This window comes from Rhopalosiphum padi, chromosome 2 (genome assembly GCF_020882245.1).
Source record: "Rhopalosiphum padi isolate XX-2018 chromosome 2, ASM2088224v1, whole genome shotgun sequence".
Lineage (NCBI taxonomy): Eukaryota > Metazoa > Arthropoda > Insecta > Hemiptera > Aphididae > Rhopalosiphum > Rhopalosiphum padi.
Genome location: NC_083598.1, coordinates 60,990,529 through 61,013,831, shown reverse-complemented (window position 1 = coordinate 61,013,831; position 23,303 = coordinate 60,990,529). Strand labels below are relative to the sequence as shown.

Genomic DNA, 23,303 nt, shown 5'->3' with positions numbered 1-23,303 from the left:
GTGGGTATAACTTCGCACACATGAAAACAAGTTCAAAAAATAACAACTGCAGTTATATTATGACTACATTTTTTTTTATAACTAACGAAAAAAAAACAAATTACGGGGTGATCGTTATTCAGTATGATTTCGTTCGACTGATTTATATGGATTTATTGAAAATTATATTATGCTATACTCGCATGTTGCATTTATATCAGACGCATTTTAACACATTTCCATACGGTTATTGGTGTTAGAAACACAATATTATTTTTAAATAAATAACAGTTTGCCGTTTTAAGAAATAATAATAAAAAAATTATAAGTAAAGCCTATAATAACGTTGCCATCACTAAATGGGTCAACTTGTCAATTTGATTTCTTAGTTCTAAGATATTATATACACATCACATTTGTTATTATCGTGTTTACCTGAGCAATTATAAATTTATAATATATGTATTAAATATTATATGATATATGTAAATATGTCCACAATACATACGTAGATACCTAATTGTATATATAATAATATATTAATAGACACCAGGCACGTGATTGATGGACATTTCCTCCCTAATAATGTCTCATCGTTTGATAATTATCTATGCACAGCAAATAATTTAAGTATTTATTTACAAAATAATTATAAAATATAATTGAAAGATCTTGCGTGATCAAATGTTATTTTAGAGCAAATTATTTTGGAATAATGGAAAACAATTAATGTTTTCATTGAAGTAATAAATATATCTGTGATATCTAAAAGTGTCGTAAATTTCACCATTTTTTTTTGTCCAAATTTTTTTTTTCTAAACAATCCATAATAAATTGTCTTTGTAGTAAAGCGATTAAGCAATTAATACTTATTTATCGTTCGAATACAATAGGTTAGGTTAAAGTATAAAATCGAAATATCTATTATTATCCCTAAAATAATCATTTCTTCTCGTTGTAAATAAAGTTTGTATTAATGAAGAGTATAAGATTTATTATATTTAGGTATTCAGGCACCTTGCCATTTCCTAATCCACGTTTATAAGAACAATATTATAATAATATATCGATTATTGATGTATAGAAGCATTAGAATTAATTTATTCTGTATATAATTTAACACAGGTCATCAAATACGTGCTATGTCGATTCAATATTTATTCATCTGTGTTTTTCTTAAATGTCAACAGCTCCTTTTTATCACATTTGGTAGGTACTATTTGCGTATAACAGGTACTTACTTTTTTGGGCAGAACGCGTGTGTGGAACTGTTAATTTTTGTGGGGGCCTGGCGACGACGACCGGGACGTTAACAAACAAACCTGGAGCTTATACTCGTATTTCCTACAATGGTGATGAATACATATTAATATATCGTATCCACAAAAATAATACTGTGATCTTAGTAACTATTTGTAATATTTAAAACTGTTAAGGTTTTTATATTGAATACGATTATAATTATTTACGTTTTAAGTATTTTTAAATACCTAATATAAAAGTCAAAATAATATATCTAGAATTCTAGAATCTAGATATTTATACTGTATGTGGTGAAAATATTGCTTTTATAAACTATAATTGTATGTATAGAAATATTAACAGTGTTTGAAATTCAAAAATATGTGAAGAATTGTTATTTTATACAATTTAAAATAATAAAGACATTTTTTAATATTTAAAACTGTGAAATTATTTTAGTTAGTTTAAAGTTTAGTAACGTTTTAAGGATTTATTTGTATAGTCTAAACAGACATATTTTAGCAGTTAATACTTAATAAGTATTTAATATTTATAATACAATTTATACAACCTAATTCTTAACATTTAAAATGAAATAAATAATTTATCGTTTTTTATAGTATCATTACAAATAAGGAATTGTTTTCGAACAATAAGTGAAATATTATATGTTGATTACAATGATTTTGGATCAATTTAACTTTGTATACACTTTTTTGATATTAGAAAGTTATAACTTTATGCCTCATTTGCTTAATGTGGCCATTGGCTACATATTATACCTATGTATGCTATGTATGTATGTTTATGGTTTCATAAAAATGTTTGGAAAGTTTCATTTTATTTCGATAATAATTTTCAATACCTTAAAATGTATTAACATTATAATATATTATCAGTTATTACATAATTTAAGAGTAGGTACCTACTATAAATAATATTTTTTCTCAGTATAACATGTAATAACTGAGTTTCAAAATTCAATGACTTAAACAAATAAAAAATTGACATTAAACTCTTTAGGTCTCGTAAATAAGTAGTTTTAATAATAAAATCTAAATTTTACTATATAAAACATGTTTTAGATTATTATCATTAATATAACAATAATATAAAAAATTTACAACAAAATCAAAGAAGCATAGTAAGAATAATCTTAAATAAAAAAATCACTAGAAGGCTCCACTAAATTAAATTATAAAATACTAGGTGCTCTGCCAATAAGGTTTTTTTTATAAAAAAAATCACAATACTTTTCATATTTAAGAAAATTGTTTCATTAATAATGCATAAAATAAATTTTAGTAATATTAGAGAACACAGAGCTTATGATCTATCTGTAAAATATTCTAAACATTTTTTAGTCAATATTTTGTTGACTACCTGGGTTCCAATTTTTTTTAATCAAAAGCCAATTACAACAAGAAAAGATATCCACTCCGGTGCATTAAAAAGGAGAAGAACATTTTATAGTTGGCTATTTTCTGTATTATAATTACGTAAAATTTTTAATAGAATAATTTACGTGTGTTGATATTTTTAATATTTTGTTAATAAATTTTATACTTTGTTATTAATTATGTAAATATATGTTCTTATTTAATCTGTATACGTATTTCCAACCGTAACTTATTATTATTATATAATTTATATATAATTTTTTTTCATGATATTTAATATATTTTAATAAGCAAAATTATAACTGTCTACAGGAACACAAGCTACGGTTTAAAGGAGCAGATATTATTGTATTTATATATTATATTATGTGTATTTTATATAATTAAATACATTTCTAATAAAAAAAAAAAAAAATGTATTATGTAATATTATTATGTAGAGTAAAATGTAATAATTTAGGTTTGAATTAGATACCTACTAATATTATTATCTGCACCAATTTAATATTTATAGGTAGGTATATAATAACTGGTGTATCATATTAATATTGCAAAGGTATGATAATTGGTATTTATTAATTTTTAGAAGTGCCTAAATCGCGCTTATAAAATATTGACCAACACAAAAATAAGATAGACACGAATCGATCAATAATATTACAACAGCTGAGATATTATATATAAGAGTAAATGCGATTATCTTTAAAACCACAATACTATATTATACGCGCGAATTGCACGTTTGGTAGCTTATAAGTTATAATCATAATTTTAAATCTGCGTAAGAAACTTACACAACATTTAATGCAATTTTATTGTACTATATTTTTTCGAAATATGTAGCGACTTGACAATATAATGGAATTAATGGTTTACGGGTAACAGAAAATAAATATGTTATAAAGTAATCAACAGTCTGCAATAACCAACAGGGCGTATCGCATATACCAGAACGTGTCCGTTTATTTGGATACCAAATAGTAGCCATATTTAAATTAATTAATATTTATTAATACCTGAGGGGTATAGTAATAATACTTTCAGAAAACAAGTGCTTATTTTTTTTCATGCACTCTATTTATAACCATAATTTCTTTCTTGGAGATAATATAATATCGCCGTCCATACGTCATTTCAGCCGCTATGACTTTGTTGGCGTAATTTGGAGATTGTGCACAATTATTTCTGCTTTTATCAAAAAATAGACGATTATTCTGTACGAGAATAATTTATTTTGAATCGATTAATATAAATAGTAATTAAGTGTTTATTTTAAAGGCATTTATAATATAAATATATAAAATCGAAGCCTCACAAAGTTATTGTTTTTGCAATGGGCCATTTTTGTCCTAAGTACGGCCCTAACGTAAATACTTATCTGATTTAACTGTCCTAAACGAATATTTACATGTATTTTTGTTCTGATGAATATGTTGCATGCATATACGATATACATATATATATATGCATATACGATATACATATATATATAGACTAGGATTATTTTGTCGCAGATACATATTTCCAAGTAAGTTTCATATTAGACGAGTATCAAAGTATTTAGTTTCGGACTATGAATAATATAAAATATAAGTGGCCATTTGAAAAACAAACAAAATTTGATCGGGATATCACCAAAAAACGTCTAACATGTGTGTAAAAAATATGCACTACGCGTATAAAATATGATTATTGCGCATGTAGGTTAAATATTCAAAAAAGATAATTTCTTATGAATCAATACTTCTCAAAATAATAATAAGTTTTTATTGAAACAATATTCATCGTGTAAATTATAATGTTATGTTTGGTTCATCAAAAGTATTACAATCATTAATCAATTAAATCAAGTATCAACTTTATAAAATGTATGCTTGGATCATGAGGTTAGTTTTGCATTTATATTGATAATTTTTTTATAAATGCAAATGACCCTTTTTTTAAACTAAATAAATGTAAATTATAAATATTTTGTTCTGTTTATTTTTACGCAATTATTGTTTTTCCAGTATAATAATATTACAATGATTATTTTTATAAAAAAACACAGTTTACTGACTACAGGTATTAATGCACTATATAGACGTAACATAATACAATTATTGTAGATACACTAAAAAAGTATGACAATCGCTCTAATTTGGTTTTTGCTTATATATCTTAAAATAATTTTACCTTGTTGACATATTTAAATTTAAAATAAATAAAAACGAAAAATATATATATTTTTTATAGAGTATATTTGTGAGAAACATTAATAATTGGAGATATATTTTTCAATTTTAAATACAATGTTTTAGCAAATACGACAAATTTAATTATTTATGGATTAATCAAATATTTTATAAATTATTATAATGGATAAACATTTAAAAAAAATATTGTTTTTATTCTATACAATATTATTCTGATAACATTACGTTATTTTGAAACCGTTAATCATATAATATGTAATACAATTAATTATAAGAAATCGAAAGTTGGATGAGTTTTCCTAATATAGGTATATATCCATTTTAACTTTAATTAAAAAATAACTTCCTTAGTTTTCTACGAGTTTATAATAAACTAAACGGAAGAAATCAAGCTAACTTTCTTGTTGTACGTGTATTGTATGTTTTAAATTAATAAAAATATACTTTTCAGTTGCAATTATAAAAATAACGTTAATTGAATACAATAATGTCAATAATACGTCAATATATTTTCTTACATTGCAATAAAATTATATTTTTTATATTTTTTTTGCCACTTTTTTAGTATATGAATTAAAATGAAAAAATTATAATTAACTGAAATTAGATACTTTAAAGTAATAATTAGTACTATAGTATATTTAAATATTAAAAAATTTAATTGACCGTTATTGATTTTAATAAGGTTACCTTGACGTGATAGAAATAGTGATGGAATGTCAACATACTATCATTAGACCTGTCAAAAAAACGAATAAATTTGCGACTTATTTGCTTTGTGACACTGTACATGTACACCCACGTAAGTACATCGTACAGAATGGCTTTGTATAGTATAATTATTATTTTTTCGGCCAACAAAGAATTAATTATATTTATTATGAATGAATAAATAAGTCTCTAGTAATCATTCAAGTACATACTTTAAATGAAATTATAATCTTAATATAGAGAAGAGTAAATTTTTTAGTCTATACCTATACTAAATCTGTATTTTTTATCTTTTTAATTATTTTTTATGTTTAAAGTGAAATAGCAAAAACTCAGAATTCAGTTCACTTAACTTTAACGCAATGGATGATAATTTAAAGTTGCGTCTTATCTATACATATTTTAATATTAATAATATTATTACTTCTATGGCTGTTAAATATAAGTCACCAATTACCATGAAACACTTTGAATTGATATTGTAAATATCGAACATCATATAAAATAATCTAAGAACATGAATAATAACAGTTAACAATGTATATATACCGAGTCTTTTATAACGGGTAAAGAATAAAAAGTTCATATTTTACCCGAGAAGATATTTTTAGCGCGGTACACTTTATTTTGACTAACATGATTGATGTTTGTGGTAAAGGTACATTTACCATGTTATTTATGCTTAATAGTATTCGCTGTACGCTTGATATAAAATACAACTGATTTAGTGTTTTTGCTCTTTGAATAGATGACAATGACGAATCATCAGTGTTTCACATAATATACAAAGGGGTATTAAATATTATATTATGTGTAATCCATGCAGATTTTTATATTATTATATACGATGATCTATAGAGGAAGGACCAAAGATATTGATTTAAATGGCACTAATTTATCTTATTAAGTAAGAGTAAAATAATAAATAAATTAGAACTTTTTACCTTGTGCATGTGCATATTATATATCATAAACATATAACTGATATAATGTGTTACGTATTTACCATCACAGGTCGTTTACAAGCGCGTAACTGATGGCTGAAATACCATTCGTTTACATGTATACATTAAAATAATAATATACCTATATAGTATATATAGGTAATATCAAAATAATATTATCATCTAATCCGTATATTAAGGAGAAAAATAATAATAATTATCGTCAAAGGATAATTCAGTGTAAGGCTTGTGGGACCAGCGATAAAAGTATATCGTATTATTTAAGTTATAAAGTTTTCGACGCTCTCGTGTATTCTTATTTCTTAAGTATCGCCCCCTCCCCAAATCGAGATATTTTTTAAACGTATTTATATTTATGGTTGTCCCAATATACGTTGTGCATTGTGTAAGTCCCCAGACAAAGACTGCACAGTTTCTGGTAATAAAGATACCTATTATAGTTACTCATTTCCCTCTGACCACTTTCTCTCTCTCACTCCTCTCCACCCCCACTGTATCAATCAAATAAAACGATAACTGTGCATAAGTTTTGTCGAATGGTCAGTGGCGGTGGCGGCAATAATATGTAACATAGGCGTTACGTCATGGTTGTACCCGCTGTTTCCTCGTGCAGTCGTTCCTACAGCCGCGGCTTGTATCCGTTTCATCAAATTCTCGTCGGCCGTCGTCGTGTGTTTATACGAAATATAAACGTGTTGCCCCGGGTCAAGTCGCGAGCGGACCGTTGTCGTCGGCGTTGGCGTTCATGTCTCTTTACTTTCTTTCTCTCTCTCTCTCTCTCTCTCTCTCTCTCTGTATCTATATCCATCGGAGCTGTTACTGTAATATGTATAAATATATACATATATACATGGCATTGTATTTTTAAGTAGTAATATCGACTAGACGGATAATATATTATTATTATATATGCGAATAGAGGTCAAGACGATAAATCGGCAACGACGGCGACGGTATTATCGGGTGTTATACAACAATAACAGCTTCCAGACAATAAAAAACAAAAACGATTATTTTTCCTATTTATTATATAGATTTACCGCGAGTGCTGGACATTCGCGAACCGGGCGTGCCCCTGCGTGGGCAGATATATCTCGAGTGGGCACGCGACGACCACAGCCGCTGGTTCGAAATGGCACACACCTGGACATCATACCGTCCAGACCGGTCGCGTCGCGTACTCCCGTGTCGCCCATGTGTTGTCATTTTTGTGTTAATAATCGCAATAATATTGTGTCATTATAGCGCGGTGTTGATGTTTGTGCTACCGCTGACCAGTGGCGTGTAGTATTATTATCCTCTTCGTCTTAGTTGCATCACTATATTGTTGTTTTCGTCGTTGATTACCGTCGGAAATAAGGAAGACTTAACAGTCGACGTCGAAATGGATTTCGGATTGTATGTCGTCGTAATCGTAAGTCAATATTTTATTGTTATTCTTATTGGGCGGGCATTTGTTTTTTATTTCCATTAATGTTTTGAACTTTAAAATTTTTTTTAAAAAACACTGGAAAAATGAATGCTAATAATTAAAAATTTGGAACCTTTAATTGTATTTTTTTATAATCATTCAGATTATTATTTTTAGACTTGTACGTAAAACTTGATCAATCATTTTTTTTAAATATTTAATAGATTTAATTTTATTTGAGGAAATCATAATTATATTACCCATAATACTGATAATTTAATTATTTGTATTTTCCTTGATCGAGTAAAGTTTGTTTAAGTGCATTTTTAACTATGATTTACACTGTACTTAAATATCTATCCTTTCTTCAATTGAATCAACCCTGATGGCAGTCATAAAGAAGCAAGTTTCAATTTAATTCAAAGTTTATAGTATTTTAAAAAAGTATTATCAACTCTTTTAAGTCTTTAAAATCTGAATAGTTTTAACATTATAATACCAATATATCAGTTGTATATCGTAATCGTACACATATTATTCTTATTATATTATATTATGAGCTTAATCTAGTATTCTATATTATACTTTTAAGCTTTAGAATGGTATTTAATTTTTTTTAAATTTATAAAATAAATTGAATACAATTTTTTTTTGGAATTTATAGTTTTTATGATATAATAAAAACCTGTATTTTTACTTACTACCTAGTCTAATTTATGAAGTACGTAATATTTATAGTCGTAATTGAAATTGATATTTGTCACCTACATATAGGTGGCATGAAAGAAGAACACGTTCTTCTTCTGTTACGTACACATTTTTCTGGGTTTTATTACCTATTTAGATATTTATATATATAATTAATAATAAAATGTATATTATGTAATTATGAGAAGATAATTTTATTGGTAATTAAATGTGTTACATCTTACATGCATGATGATGCATATTATATTTATTTCTCGTTAGTGCATCGCATAATACAATTGTATTTTTTATAATTTTAGCTATGTTAGGCCTTGACGCCTTGTTATATATCTGCCAACATAATGTATGTTAATTTAATAAATATATCTTGTTGGTCCTAGATAAGTATTATAATAAGTTACTATATACTTTAAGAAAAATTTAGTATTATTAATAATATAATAAAATATTTGATTAAATAAATCACCTGAGAGTTGAAATCTGACTTGTAATTTGTTTAGTTAACACTTATAAAATATAATCAATATTTTTCATGAGTAATTATTTTATATTTCAAAGTACTAATAGTAAAATAAAACGGATATTGATTAATTTTGTATACAATTTAGAAAACATATCACTAATTTCTCAATAGTTCTCTTTTCTCTTTAGAATATTATACATTTATTTATTGGTACATATATCTATTTCCATAGGGTATACTTGAAGTTCTGAACATTAATTAATTTGTAACGTTAGCTGTAGGCATTAGAGTGAATTTCAAAATAAATTAACAATGTAAAAGAAATATACATTACTTATTAGACTATTTAATTAAAAGTTTGACTAACAGTAATTCAAATAGTGTTTCTGATTTTAAAAATAATGAAGCTGGTCGATGTCTGATCAAATTATACTTGGACGACTATATTATTATACACAATTTAAAACAATCGGTTTATTGTTTACGTATGAATTCACAACTGAAATATTCTTGGAATGTTAATAAACTAATAATTTTAAACAAAGAATTAAATTCTCGTATTAAATTTCTATTGTTTCTCGATTTGTATAATTTTTTTTTGCGTTTTTGCAATCAGCTTTTTGCTAGTTAGTGCAAATATTTAATATTAGATATTTCATAGAACATAAATTTTATATATTTATATGTGTTGGTTCTAGATTTAATGATGCTTGATAGCCCGTTATACAAGCAAAAGTCCTTGGAACTATATTATAGTGTCCAACACGATCTAATAACTGAAACAATATACAAATACGTATGAGCCCTATAATACATTAAATACACGCAGGCCTGAAGGTTCACTTTCACCGAAACATTATATTGATTATTTATCATGAATTCATGATCTATTGCTACATTTCTAAGTTCTTTACAGCATAAATGTAATCGGTAAATCAGCTCTTATTACAATTTAAATCAGAAAAATTTAATAGTTTAAGGCATTAACTTCTTGTTTTCAACTTAAAGCAATTAACATATTATGTTATTATTAGATTCATTGTTTGATATGATATTATATATATGCCTACTTAAAAATATTAATTTACACGCGTAGAAGAGTTTAAATAGAAATACTTATGAATAGTAAATACATTTTTTGATTTAAACTTACAATTGCATTGGACATAGATTTTTTTTTATAAATTATCCTTGAAACGTTTCTTAATTTGGAACCCTGTGTTATGTATTCGAAAAATGTATTTTGTGTGCATTTTGATTCAATAAAGTTTCTGAATGAGAATACTTCAAGGATTTTCTCATTATTAGGTATTATAACCTAGGTATATTTACCATACGTTTTATTATCCCACGAACGCCATTCCTAAGCTCATTATTACTTTTCTGTTTGTTTTTGTATGATACATGTTCAATGGGATCGTCTTGAACACGGGTGTTTCTTGGAATAACAACGTTGAATGAAAAACATTTTGTCACCACATTTGCGAGAAAAATAACTTAAATCTGTTTTTTCAAGATACAAGGTCAACATAAATTAAGAGCATTTATTATTTTGCATCCTACTTTGCGAAACCGCCTCCAGATTATCATCCTACATATTTACCAAACACGCGGATCCCACTTTTTGACACAACGTGTTATTTAACATTGACATTGATACAATTTGATGTCTGTATGTATAATATAATAATAGGTAGTAGATACTTAATATCTTTCTCTATCTTTAATATTTAATATCTATATACAATTGAAATGAGTAATGAGTTGCAACAATGCATACACAACGTCTATGTTAGGTGCGTTCCGATTGTGTAATCCCTGCACAAGGACAATAGTATGGACAAGAAGGTGTATTTATGTTTATGATCTAAGTACATCTACTTAGGTCAATTTCCTTGATGATATGAAATTAATTTAGTTAATTTGTAGCAATGGATAATAAATATTTGCTGTAAATCAAACTAAGCTAAAATAAAGGTTAAACAATAGCAAATTATTTATGTATGTAATTATTATTTATTATAATTTACATTCCAGTATGTATAAGAATCCCCATTTCCTCTTAATCATTAGTTAACTACCTATTGGTTTTTCACTTTTGGCTACTTCCTACATTAATGAAAACATACCCATATTAATATCTGAACTAAGTATAGAACATTATTTTAAAGGTTTTTTATTTATAAAATTAATTTAAACCATTCTTTATCATGACATAAAATATCATTCGTTTTAAAAATGTTGGCAAATAAACTTTAATAATTCAGTAAAAATTATACCTACTTATAAATTATGAAAAATTTCAACTACGATACAAAAATATTCAAATTCGTTGAGTTGTTTAGAAATTTTCAGTAAATATAAACACATTTAGTGTAACTAATGCTTAATAGGTACATAAATTGCAATGCATTTCTTAACATCCAAACATAATATATTCATTATGATAATTTATAGGCTAACATAGAACCCCTATCACTATGCCTATATTATATTGTTTGAAACAATAGATTTGATCCGTGTTATTTTTTAATTTGATTATGGTTTTCTTTTTTTTTAAATAATTTGTTGCTAAATAGGTATCTGACAACTAAACTGATTTAAGAGTAATTTTTGTTAGGAACATGTACCGATAAAATGTGATTGTTCAATAATAAAATTCGACACACACGACTACCATATTAATTTCAAAAGCAAATAGAACTATTGTAAAATTATATTTATTTTGAATTAGTTGTAAGTTTTGGTACAGTACATATTTAATTTTTTAAGACTTATAGGACATAAATAAAGCTTAATATAAATTATTTATAAATATTATTGTATTACAGTATATAAATTGTATTCATTATCAATATTTGTGAGTTTGATTAGCTTATATCTCACAGGACTTTTAAATGTTGGTAAAAAGTGTAACGTATATAAGACCTATTTAATTCCTATTCCGAATATGTTTCTAAAATACTAATGTTTCAACAATATTATTGTTAAAATATATTTAAAATTTAACGAGTTGAAATATTCAAGAAACATTGAAACCTATCATTTTGTTGGCGCAGACGCATAATTACTCTCTAAGGGTGTCTACCATAGATATTTTGATATTCATACTATAACAATAATTATTACTATATATTATTTTGCAAATATAATGAGTTTTACGCTCAATTAGAAAGATCCAATTCATCGCATTGGAAACGGTCAATATATACCTATATAATAATATTACCATTCATCATGATTAGTATCTGCTCAAACTGTTCGTATTTATTGCTTTAAAAATTACTTTTTAAAATCGTTTATTTCATTGACATTATTTATGGAGAACATTTTAACGACGACCGGATAATCGCATGGTATTAGATAATCTCTCTTGGTACTTCCGCGGACAATATATAAGGAAACCACTGTTTGTTTTCTATAGATTGTGGTAAACTAGTAAATACCGCGGTCCGCGTGACCTCGTTAAGGCAACGACGGCACCTGTGTTCGGTGATGATAGTATTAGTTATAACGATCAGTGACCAATGACGGCATAGTTGATTACACCACAATAATCAATGGAAATCCCGAATTTGAAATTTCCAAGACATTGCAAGCTATCGACAAGTTAATATGATATATTAAAGTGTAACTTCCTATCATAACGGGTTATTTATTAACTTAGCTTAGTTGTGCAATTTATATAACTCAATTCATAACAATTAACGAGTTAATTTTATTTTAAATCCTCTAAGTTTAATACTTTAATGGGTAACTCGTATGCTAATTTATTCTGCTGTTGGTATTGATCATAATCTTGATGCGAATAAAATTTACTCATGTCAACAAATTAATTTTCGAAGCGTTTCGTAGCGAAATACTTAATAATATATCGATAGCATATTTTATTACTATATAATATATATACATATAGGTACTTATGTAGATATATCCCCATCACGTGACCCGGACACGAGGGACACGAAACAATCGTGGGGGAAAGGCAAATCCGATTCGCATAAAATGTGTGAAATAGCATAATTATACATTATTAATTGATAACTAGTTGATATAGGTAACTATAGGGTCAGACTACACAGACACTATTTCGTCATCGCGTCGTCGCACTGTAAATGAAAAAATGCATAACTATTTGTATAATAACTAATAAGTATAGGTTTTCTAATACATTTAAATACGTCTTTTTGTCGTTATGCAGTAATTACCTATATATAACTTATTTGTAATTAAATTTACATTTAATCTGGCATTTAAACGTACGGGGTAAAGATGCGTTCAGTGCGATGCATCCACTTCGTATTTGTTCGAAATGTAAATATATGACTATAAAGTATTTAAATAGCGATTACGGTGTAATGTTGTCGTCATCGAAAATATAGAGCGGACGACGAGACATGGATACCGCGGTCCTGGTTATGATAATAATATCATAACGTCATAATATTATATATAAATATATAGCCAATACATAATATTATTATATGGCGATGCAATCGGCCGTCGGAAGTTCCGCTTTCGATTTCCACTGTCGCGGCGACAGTAGCTGCGGGACGACGACGACGTGTTGTAGAGGGAACGGGCGATCGAGTCTGCGGGGACCGGTTCCGCGTGTGGCGGTCCGCCGCAGCGAGTTTGCGGCTTTCATTCGTCACGCGACAACCGTATAGTGTATAATATTGGTACGCGCGACGACGACGTCACCCGCGCACACGTCGCCGACGTTAGACTCGCGTCCCGTTCAATAATAACAATTTTCCGTTCGCGGTTCTGCAATTTATAAAATATATATATATATTGATTTACTCGGTATTGCCGGCCGTCAGTCGTCAAGACGCACGCGACCGGCTACACAACAGCACGTTTATTTCGGTATCATATTTTATTATTATTTATAATATTATATTATAAATAATAATAAAATAACAACAATATCGCCGTCCGTCGGGTACGTCTGTACGTTTCCGCCGTCGAGTGGCACACTATAATATAACCACTGTATACACGCGCACGTGGTATACCATTATATGCCCCGCACTTTACACGATTCGTTTTTAATGGGATCGCAATAGCCGTCCGTCAGTGTCGCTCCCGCAGCCACCAATTATGTCGACTCGGGCCCGTGATGTGACATCCCTCGCTGATGTTCGGCGTTCGTCGAGAGCAGCCCATTTCACGTACGTGTTCTACTGCGTGTTCCAGGTGAGTGAAAACGCGAGCGCAAGTTCGGTCCGTCGTGTACCCAACGCTGCACTATCATGTTATATTATCGTCACGATCGGATATCGCGACCTTTGTCGCACTAAAAACGCCTAAAAAAAAGCATGTATCTACTATAATATTTAAACATTACTTTTTACTTTTACGCCATTAAACCATGAAATATAATAATTTTTTTTTTTAAATTGTGGAGTCAACTTTACGAGTACTCTGGTTGCGAGTTAGAGCGATTTCGTTTATTCCTAATGACACTTGATCAATAATAAATTTTCCACAAAACAACATAGTAAACACTTTAACCTTAGATGTTTTATGACTTCAGTAGATTGATATTTAAACATTTTTAATTAAAGCTCGTAATAATATTAAACAATTTTGAAGTAAGTTGCAATTGCAAAAACATTTTATTTTCTTGTTATGTAAATTGGATATTTATAATTTTTTTTAAAGAATTATATCTGTATGCGTTATTAATAACTATTACGAAGTTAGAAAATCAATAAATAGTTTTAGAACTTAGTAAAGTTAAAATTTATTAGCATTTTAATTTATTAACATGAGTTTTTTATTTTTTTTTATTGTTACATAAATTTGAAAAAATAGCGGATTGGAGTATCACTTCTTTCTAACAAAATTATCGGGGATGAAAATTTTTATACATAAATATTTAACTGTAGTGTAATAAAACTCAAAATATTCTCAATAAATTAACTTATTTCAACGTAAAAAATAAAATAAAATTAATAAAATCAAAAGTTATGTGCGTAGGATAAAATATTACACTATTTTTATTTGTTTGGTTCGGTAGAAAATGGTTAATGTCCAGCCAGTATAAATTGTTTGGAACTACCTTTTAATATTATTATTAAAACTAGTCTAAGAACATAAGCAATAACCATGCAATTTGCTTGTTGGAAAAAATCGCAAAACTGATTAAATTTTAAGTAATAATAGTGTAAAAAAAATTTAAATGAGTAAAAAAAAGTTAATTATAATTTTTAAATAATAATAAAATAAGTTATAATTTTGAATAAAAATTCTATTTATAATTGTTATAGTTTAATATACAACAGTATGACTTGTTGGTGATTAATTTGTAAAATATGTCAATAAAAATTACTGAGAATTATTAATTTGATATAATTGTTATAATTTACATATTATGATGTTGTGTATTTTTGATATTTTATTTCAAAAAATTAGTTTTAACATTGTGACATTTAAGCATATTAAAAAATTAAAAATACTTTATAGTACTAATAAATAATTTGTACACAACGAAAAATCAATTATATATTTATATCTCTAAATTAGTAAGTACTTTACAAAGATCTCTTTTCGATTTTCTGTCATCTGTAAAATGTATTTATTTTACCTCTGATAGCATATGCTATTATTTTTGCATACTAGAAATCTTCATACAACTGACATTAAATATTTTAATATTCCATAGTTTAATATTTTTCACTATTTCACATGATGCATGACAATAGAATGTGACCATAAAAGTAAATCGTCATGTGAGAAAAAAAACATAACGATATGACGGTGTACCTATTCAGTTGTAATGTACTCACTCGGTGTATTGCAAGACAAATCATATGGTATGAACTATGAATACAAAATTATAACTTTCTAGTGACTTAGAAGACGGAATAATTTTTCGGAAAAGTCGATAGTTATTTATTGTACCTACGTCTTATTAACATCGATTTTAGAATTAATAAATATATTTTTCATTTTGATTGAGTAAATTCGATTGTTGTAAAACTATAGCATACCTATATATCATTATCATAACTCATAAAATAATGAATAGGATTTTTAATTAAAATCAGTTTCAATATGATTAATCTATAATTAATTTATTTTATTGTGATTTGTATAGTATTATAGTGACTTTTCTGATCGATTTAATAGTAAAAATTAGAAATAAAAGAGCTGTAGGAATTTATTATTACATAATTGAACACGTGCCTAGAGTTCTAGATTGTTGAGATAAAATAACTTGACCACCGGGATCATAATTTATTTAACTTGAGATGGTCAAAATCGATTATGCTCGAAACATTTTTGACTAATAATATTTTTAAGTCATGTAAAAATTATAAGACCAAAATATTTCCTTTTGCATTGTAAATGCATTCCAATTGATTCACAAATAATTTCCATTGTAATGTTAGTCAATTTTTGAATATACGTTATGTATGCAGTCGATATATTGAATCATTGATTTGAAAAGAATTTTCCTACATCGCCCTTGGGGGTATATAAAGTCGTATGAAATAATTCCAACAAATAGAAGAAGAAAGAATAGATATTTGCTACCAGCACTTATATATCTTATATAGTTATATAGGGATAAGTATTATTAATTATACATTATTAACACACGATTATATTCTACAATATTATTTTATTTCAATAATTGAAAGTTGACATTTGGTAATACATTAATCGTTTGTTAAAATAGGTACGTTAATTTACTTTTTGTATTAGGTAGCAGATTTTATAGTTTGTTTTTATCGTCATTATTATGAAGCATTCATCTGGTGTCCTATGATGATCGTGTGACATAACCACGTGAGATAATGACTCAGAGTCAGTCCAAAAAAATTACGTTTTGATGATCACAACATTATATTACAGCATCTCTTTCACCTCATACGTTCGTAATATTTAAGTAAACCATGTTTTACACATGAGCAATCAATTTATTTAAGCCTCGAGGAGTTTAGTAATAGTGTCCACACTTCATGCTATCCATTTAAACGGAAGTATACGCACGTAGTAATTTCGCTGTAAAAATAATTTTCTAAACTGTATTAAACTGATTTATATTTTTCTAGAATAGACGAATAGATTATTTTCACGAATCAATAGTACCTACCTATAATAATATGCTATGGTTCTAGTTTTGATTAAAACCAGGTTACATGAAATACACAATTTGATATGTTACGGTTACTAATTATTATTGCGCTTTTATTTTATTTTATCGTTATAATACTTAACTATAATAGTTTGAGTTCATTATTATGTCACCAATTTGAATTTATCAATTATAATAATACAAAGTTATATCTAATTATTTATTTAAAATCCTTGCTGTTTGTATATTTTTCCAACCACCGTGGTTCTTGAAATTATATCCTATAACTTACCACAGTATTTAAAAATGTTAAGTTCAACAATAGTAATAAATTATTATAGTTTATAATTTAAATAAAATGGATACCTGCAGTGATATTTTAAACTTTTGTGCTGAGTATTCCTATAATCCCACGTCAATTGGTCTCGTAAATTAGATTGACTGTTTCTTCTGTTGAGCTAAAAACAATAAAAACCAAATCTTTTGTTTTGGAAATGTTGCACCCGTAAGGTGTTTCATTTTGGCATCATAGGCAGGGCCTACGCAAGTGATGACCTTCGTCCTGCACGGTGGTCTGTCTCCATTGTAAACAAAAGCTGTCTCGGTTGGAAGCAACTAGTGATCGACGGCCTGGAACAGTAGGTGTCTCCTTCGGTGCACTAAATTAAGAACAAATTAAAAAATAATAATAAAACATTACGAGCAGTCGATTTAAGTTCGTCTCACTACACCGTAGATCGAGGACAAGGTCGGATCATTAAACTCGATCGACTTAAACTTAGGGAATGTAGTTTTTTTTTTATTATATATGACACTTCATGTCCGACGATTTTGTTGGGTGTGACTATTTATAAATAAGCTTTGAGCATAGTTTTTATTTTAATAACTATATTATGATAAATTAGTATTATGTTAAGTAGTTAGCTACCATAGTTCGTTTAAAATTTAAATGATGTGATTCAAATTAAATTAATATATTTCAATAAATTGAACTTTGCACAAGTATATATATATTCTTAAATTCAAATTTTTACTTTGATGTATTATGTATAATAATGTTGATTAAATATTAATGTACATTTTCGCACAGCATGAAATTGTACCTTTATACTTTCATTATCTTTGAACTTTTACGCGATTTTACTCATCTCTCTAATTCGTATTTTATCTCAATTAGCTGTAAAATATAGTTGGAATATTAAACATTTGAGTCACGACATTATTATTTTATTCAGAATAACTGGTTTAGTTTTAATAAATTACTAACTATCAATTATCTTTACAAAAAGTTTATTAATTACCCCCAGTGAATTAACTATGTATATAAATATACATCAAATACAAGTTCGAGGTCTTCTTTTATATTATAGTAATTAATTTTAAATTTTCTTTTTATTAACATTAGATATTTTTTCTTTTCATTAAGTATATTATATACCTGCGTATTCTTGAACTATAAAAGAAATATAAATATATCGATTCATTCTTAAATTTCATAATTTATAATTTATTATGCCTACTTTTAGGTAGTTTATTTACACAGATTAAGCAAATATTATAAAACAGTTCATATATACTTTTCTTTGATTGGATTTATATAAAAAACAATGTTAATTCATTTTATTGAATTTTCATAGTAAAAATCTTATAATACCTATAATCTTTAAAATAAAACCAATTATTAGGCCATATGTATAAACGATAATAAAAACTTTAATGTTAATTACCCGTTAGTGATTAATTACCTATATCATTATTAGCTTATTTAAAACCTCATTTTTTAATTAGAATACATTTGTTTTTCTATCAACTTCCTTTACTGTTTATTCCTTAAAATCACCTTGATGTTTTCCTTTATCTGTTTGAAGATAGAACATAATTATCTATGAATTTGGCCTTTTTTTTACAAATTAAAACAATTTACGATTCATGTATTATAGTAAAAATAAAAAAAGCATATAGTGTAAATCAAAAATATGATTTAGTATTTTTTTTCCTATAATTTCTGGTTATATAATGACTATAATGATGGTTTTGTACTATTTTTATGATTATTTTTGTCTCACGTCGATGTTGAACGGTACAATTACATTATGTTGATATATTTAGTGTACATATATCATAATGAGTACCTATATATTGTACTCCAAATTGATTTTCATAGTATGAGTGTTTTATGCTAGTGTTTATTGTTGTTATTATATCTTATTGAAAAATAAACTAACGCAATGCCCAATTTAATGTGTGTATAACGTTTCGCGGTTTCCGGTGATGTAGCACGTGCGGTACTGAAATCGAATAATATATAACATTGTAAATTATAGGTGTTATTTTTGATATGTTACCTGGATAAGTAAATATTAACTCTTTCGATATTATTTTTAATATTAGTTGTTTTATATTTAGTTATCATTGAGAAAAATATTTGATTCATAATAATATGGGGATCATTATAATAAGGAATTTTCTCACAGTAGAAAATTGCACTTTAAAAAAATAATTAAACAAGACAAATTGAATCTTAAATGAATGGTAGTAATTAGTTTTTTAGTTGTAACACAATAATTTTTATACCTCGTTTGGCCATTGGGATTTAACAGTTTGTAGAGAGGTATTAATTAATTCATTTATAGAGAATTTATTGAATGGTACAGAATAAATCCACGATAAAAATAATTGGATATAGTAAAGTTAAATATAAATACAGAATTAAAACTATTTTTTTAATGAGTTTGCATTATTTTGGATTTTTACTTTAAAATAGAGTATACAACGACTTGGAATAAAACTGATGCATATTAGAGTCATTCGTTATTATTAATAATAATTCTGTACTGATGAATATTTTTGGCGATTGAGCCGGTGCGAGGGGTCATGCTTTTACATAACTACGCAACATTGGCGATGGCCGATGGAGGAGTTAACATGAACTATTTGTGCAGGTCAAATTGTGTAGCCTATTATTATTACCCTCAAATCTGTACTATTGTCTTCAAATCAGCAGAATTTAATACATTTGCCTGTATATGACCGTATAGGTATGCTCGTATAATATTATATAGGTGTTGTAATAATGACCGTCGATCGTGGGCACGCGATTATAATATTATATACAGTGACGGCAAAAGAGGTAAAATGCGGAAAATATCATGTGGAAAAAAATATAAAATATACTGTCTTTTCTGTAATGGGCCATCGCGCGTTTGTACGCTAATAAAAATAATAACAGGTACAGCTGGTACAGGACAGTGTAAGCGTAATGAATAGAATTCTGTCGTGACTGAAGCTGAATTATACGCCGAGCACGCGATCCGCCGGTGTTCGCAGTAGTACACTGGGGCGCTTTGACCCGCAAAACCGTCGGTGAACCATATGATCGTATTATTACTACAATATTATTATGACGCATGTATAATATTATTATATTATATTGTTATGTACGGTCCCGTATGCATATGCGGCACCGTGATCGGGTTTGCGACATAACGTTCGTTTCCCTTTTTCCTTTTTTATTCTCAGCAACACATTACACGTTAATAATATTGTCCGTATTGCTGCTGCACAGTCGTATACTTACACGTATAGAATTGTAGTGTAATATTATGGCGGGAGACCGGTCAGACGAGGATATAATAATAATAATAACAATATATTACTATCGACTGCAGATGAGTGATCTAACTCGATATACATCGGTCGGACCTAGCAACGATGTCATTTCCGCAGTGTCTACCATGAGGGCAAGTTGTAACACGTCACTGTGCGTGGAACTCGAGAGCTCTGCACAAACGGACACACATACACACACACATAGGTACGCGGTATGACGTCTGTCGCAGACGACGACGACGAATTCGTTTCTATTCCTGCGGTGGCTTATTATATTATTGTATATTTGAATATTTAAATTCCAGCGCTGTGCGTTACCGCATTCTATCCAAAATATATAGGTATTATAATAATATAATAATATACGGTTGGTATATTTTTATATTCAGATAAAGTTAATGGAGGCAATATTTTCGGTTCGTGTTCGCGGCACACAAAATAGGTTTGTGTCACCTTCCGCGGTTACATAATATATGTAATATATATATATATATATGGTAGGCTTATTTCCAAAACGAAACGAAACCGCTTAGATGCGTTTGTGGAAGTCAGTATTATATAGGTATATGTAAAAAGAAATGTAAATTTTATTGTTGAAAATACGTGTATACACTACATACTGAGATTTTGAAACGTTTTACTATAATAAAGAACATACCATTAACGGCGGGTAAATGTATAATAACTGCATATCAGTAACTATATGGAGGAGCATACTAAATATTTTTGATTTTGTAATACCAAGTCAAGTTGGCATTCGATTTTCATTTCGTCTGTTTTGAAAATTCACATTCTTCAAAACTAAATATTTTAAATAAGTAAATCGGTACGACGATATTTAAAATTATTTACAATATTAGTACGATCAATTCGACGTCTTAAAATTAAGGACTCATTGTGTTTAGAATGAAGAAGAAATGTTGTCCGTTAAGCGAAGTAATTTATAAATGCTTTATTCCGGCGTGAAAACGAAACAAATACCAATCAAAATCCCGTACCTAATTATATCTATAGTGATAAAACCGTAAAAGAGTTATGGAGTATAGGTACTCACTATATACAATCAATGTTTACCGACTATAACGTTATTGCAGAGATTATATAAGAGTTTATAACACCCGATGTGTTAGAAATGTCAAAGGTGGTACAAGCTCATTGATGTATTATGTTCCGTAATCGTGTTGACAGGGTCGTCACACATGTGACGAATGATCTCGTACAGAGGTATATCAAATGATCATATTATATTAACTCATGACACTAATGGTATCCTTATTGATATGTGTAATACAAAATATTATACAGTTCGCATACAATGTAGACAGTTTGATCTTTAAGCTCTATTCTTTTGCTTTTTTTTTATCGTCGTCATCATGATTTGTCTTTGACTTTATAATAATATAATAAAATCGGTCGCCCACTGATTTTCTCGTAACTATATAATATGTGTATAATATTATAGTCTCTTTAGACGTATTAAAATGCTTTCGAAAAATGTTCAAGTCTTTGGTCTGATCATAATTTTACTTGGAATTTACCAGTTGGGGTTTAATTGAATTTATACACTGTTGATTGTAAATAATAACAAACACTTTTGCTCGACCTAAATTACAGCTAGTGAGGTCATACGAAATGGAAAAATGTCGAAAGATTGCGATAAATTACATAGTTGAAACGTTTATTTATTTAACGTTTTTGTTTATTGTATAATTTAGTACCTATATATTAGTCGTGATTCAAATCGAAAAACTTTGATTATTTTTATGCATTTGTAAAAAAATTCAGATAATTGTTAAGCAAATATAGTATTATTAATAAAAAAGTATACATAATATTAAATGATTTGCTTGTGATAGTTATATACGGTGCAGATCCTTGTTGTTTTACTATAAGTATTCGACTAGCAATATAAAAAGTCTAATAGTTTGCGCATTACCATGATGAATCTACATTATGGGACTATAATATGGGTATTATGGTTATTAAATTGTTTTATTGTGGAGTTAAATATGCATGACAGCATAATGCGTATACGTAAAAAAATACCGCCTGAAACGTAGGCACTAACTATCTAGTATATAACTATATATAGGTACTGTAATTTGGCATTTTTCATTACATGAATTATACATTATTATGACGACGGGTTTCGGTCTGATTTCTATTTAAATTCGATGTATAATATTATTCATTGACCGGCAGTTTGCCCGGGCAGCAGTGAACACAATAAAATGGCAATAGTGGCGTGCAACCGTCCTGCCAAAGTTGCATAACTACAATTGTGAAGGAAAGAAAGATAGAGAATCGCTCCGATGAAAAATCTAGTATCTAAATAAAACATGTTTATACTTTGTACTTAATGCTGCGACGACATTATACGCGTACACGCCTATAATATAATACTGCTGTGATGTAAATATGCTATTTTATTATGATACAATTTATTATTATAATATATCTATACGATTTGCCGCGTGTCTTATACATATTACAACAACAGTATTTGATTCCACCGTGCCCGTTTATAA

The 23,303-nt window shown here is 27.7% G+C and overlaps 1 protein-coding gene across 2 annotated transcripts in view; it reads left to right on the top strand.

The window, feature by feature from the left end:
- Positions 1-7,353: 7,353 nt before the first annotated feature.
- LOC132919410 (uncharacterized) overlaps positions 7,354-23,303 on the top strand; it is a 29,037-nt gene continuing 13,087 nt past the window's right edge. The window contains exon 1 of one of the 2 annotated variants that reach the window (XM_060980996.1): positions 7,354-7,906. In XM_060980996.1, coding sequence (XP_060836979.1) covers positions 7,877-7,906 — 30 coding nt within the window. In that variant the 5' untranslated portion in view covers positions 7,354-7,876. Of the gene's footprint in view, positions 7,907-13,721; positions 14,277-23,303 lie in introns of those variants that run through there. The other variant, XM_060980994.1, reaches the window with a different exon arrangement.